This window comes from Sinocyclocheilus rhinocerous, unplaced genomic scaffold (genome assembly GCF_001515625.1).
Source record: "Sinocyclocheilus rhinocerous isolate Xijiao unplaced genomic scaffold, SAMN03320098_v1.1 scaffold493, whole genome shotgun sequence".
NCBI classification, from domain to species: Eukaryota; Metazoa; Chordata; class Actinopteri; order Cypriniformes; family Cyprinidae; genus Sinocyclocheilus; species Sinocyclocheilus rhinocerous.
The window spans coordinates 238,081-240,581 of record NW_015626376.1 but is presented as its reverse complement, the minus strand read 5'-3'; the positions used below and the strand labels follow the sequence as shown (position 1 = coordinate 240,581).

The 2,501-nt window shown below is 32.1% G+C and overlaps 1 protein-coding gene across 2 annotated transcripts in view; it reads right to left on the bottom strand.

The window, feature by feature from the left end:
• LOC107712675 (histone-lysine N-methyltransferase SMYD1-like) overlaps nucleotides 1-2,501 on the bottom strand; it is an 18,885-nt gene that overhangs the window by 10,168 nt on the left and 6,216 nt on the right. The window contains exon 5 of one of the 2 annotated variants that reach the window (XM_016517986.1): nucleotides 2,003-2,041. The exons of the other annotated variant lie outside the window; for it this stretch is intronic. Within the exon in view, the coding sequence (XP_016373472.1) occupies nucleotides 2,003-2,041 (39 nt within the window). The remainder of the gene's footprint in view (nucleotides 1-2,002; nucleotides 2,042-2,501) is intronic. 2 annotated transcript variants of the gene reach the window in all.

Sequence of the window (2,501 nt, the reverse complement as noted above, 5' to 3'; positions counted from 1 at the left end):
TAGTGTACAATGAATTAGAGGTAATATCTACAGAGAATATCACAGACCTGGATAAGAAATTAGCCAAAACATCTTAGCGAATGTTTTTCACCTCTTGTGAAATGTGTGTGTGTTTGTGTGTTGGTAGGTGATATCGGAGGACAGATGGGGCTGTTCATTGGAGCCAGTGTTCTTACGATTTTGGAGCTTTTTGACTACCTTTATGAGGTAAGATATATAACGTATCTGTATAGCTGTTTTGTCATAAACATTTCTGCTGGGATTTGTGTGGTGACATTTTTATAGTTTACTAAAGGAATATTTTAAATTCGGTTACCCTCATGACGACCCAAATTACTTTCTTTTTATCTGTGGAACAGAGATTTTTCTGCAGAAAGTCGCTATTCACCAATAATCTATTGCTACAATATCCATTGCAATATGTCAAGCTTAAATACACTACCATTCAAATGTTTGGGGTCAATAAGAGTCGTTTTTAAAAGAAAGTAATTATTTTAATTAGCAATGATGCATTAAATTGACCGAAAGTGACAGTAAAGATTTTTATAATGTCTTTCTATTGATCAAAGAAGCCTGAAAAAATGGTTGTTTACAATAATAGGAGGCAGCACAACAGTTTTCAACATTGATAAATATAAGAAATGTTTCTTGAGTCGCAAATCAGCATATCAGAATGATTTCTGAAGGATCGTGTGACACTGAAGACTGGAGTAATGATGCTGAAAATTCAGCTTTGCATCACAGGAATAAATTACATTTTAAAATCTATTAAAAGCAGAAACAGTTATTTTAAATTGAAATAATATTTCACAATATTAGTGTTTTTACTGTATCAAATAAATGCAGCTTTGGTGAGCAGAAGAGTCTTCTTTCAAAAACATTTTAAATATCTCACCAACCTCAAACTTTTAAATGGTAGTGTATGCAAAATGAAAGAAATCCTGAAGATTTAAAAGAGTAATGACAGCCCTAGTAAAAAGTAATATTTATTTCAAATACATTTATTTCATACTAAGTATAGTTCAAATCTATTAACATTTTTACTGACTAAACTCTATGTGGAGTACTACTTGTGCACAATGCACATTTCTTAATATTAAGCCTAACATGTGTTTTAATGTCACTATTGATGAGGATCGTATGATCTTTGAATAATATCGGTCTTTAAATGCAATATATTTAAAGTGTACCTGAAGTATACGCGCAATAGTTCCTCTTTAGCTCAATCAAATACACTTCAGATGTCTTTAGTTGGACTTCAGCACTACTTCCGCACAATTAAAGTGCATTAAGCACAAAATTAGTTGTTCCAATTTAGCAGACTTTAAGTATACCTGTTAAGTACAATTGCAGGGAATTTTAATTAAGCACATAAATACACTGCAAAAAAAAAAAGATTCTCTTACTTAGTGTTTTCGCCTTGTTTTCTAGTATAAATATGTAAGAATTCTTGAATCAGGATGCATTTACTGGACAAGTAAAATGAGTTAAGATGTTAAGTCTTGTTTTGTGAAAAAAAATATACCCAAATTGTGTAAAACAAGCAAAAATATCTGCCAATGGGGTAAAAAAAAACTTAAATCAAAGGCTAAACAAGATTACTTTTCTTGCCCCATTGGCAGTTTTTATTGCTTGTTTTAAGCAAAAACGAACACAATTTAGTTTGTTTGTTTTCAGAAAACAAGACATAATATCTTAAGCAATTTTACTTGTCCAGTAAATGCATCCTGATTGAAGAATTCTTACATATTTATACTAGAAAACAAGACAAAAACACTAAGTAAGGAACTCATTTTTTTTGCACTGTATGTATTTGTAGTGTACTTAGTATGAAATAAATGCATTTCAAATACACTTTAGTATATTGATTTGTCACTAGGGGAGAGCTCTGTCGTGTTTTTTGGCTGTGTTTGGGTAGTTGATTATCTGGAGTGATGGATGTGATGATAGAAAGCGGAGAGATGAAGATCTGATGAAGAGAGGTAGAGCTAAATAGACCCACCTCTTCTGAGAGTGATACATAGTATCGACAGCCGACTGACTGAAACACAAAGCAAGAAGCCACTGAATCTCAGGATACTGTTCTCAATCAAATCCTGCTCTCGTTTTCACATTAAAGAGGTGAATAACTGCATGTAATTCACTGCACTTAATTATGCACATTATGTCTGGAGGTGGAAAGTTTACTGTTCAAAAGTTTGAGGTTGGGAATATTTGTAATGTTTTTGAAAGACGTCTAATATGCTCACCAGGGATGCATTTATTTGATTAAAAATACAGTAAAAAATGTGAAATAATTTTAGAATTTAAAACAGCTGTTCTCTATGTGAATATGTGTTAAACTGTAATTTATTTCTGTGATCAAAGCTCAATTTTCAGCATCATTACTCCAGTCTTCAGTGTCACATGATCTTCAGAAATCAGTATAATATGCTGATTTGCTGCTCGAGAAACATTTCTGATTATTATCAATGTTGAAAACAGTCGTGCTGCACGATATT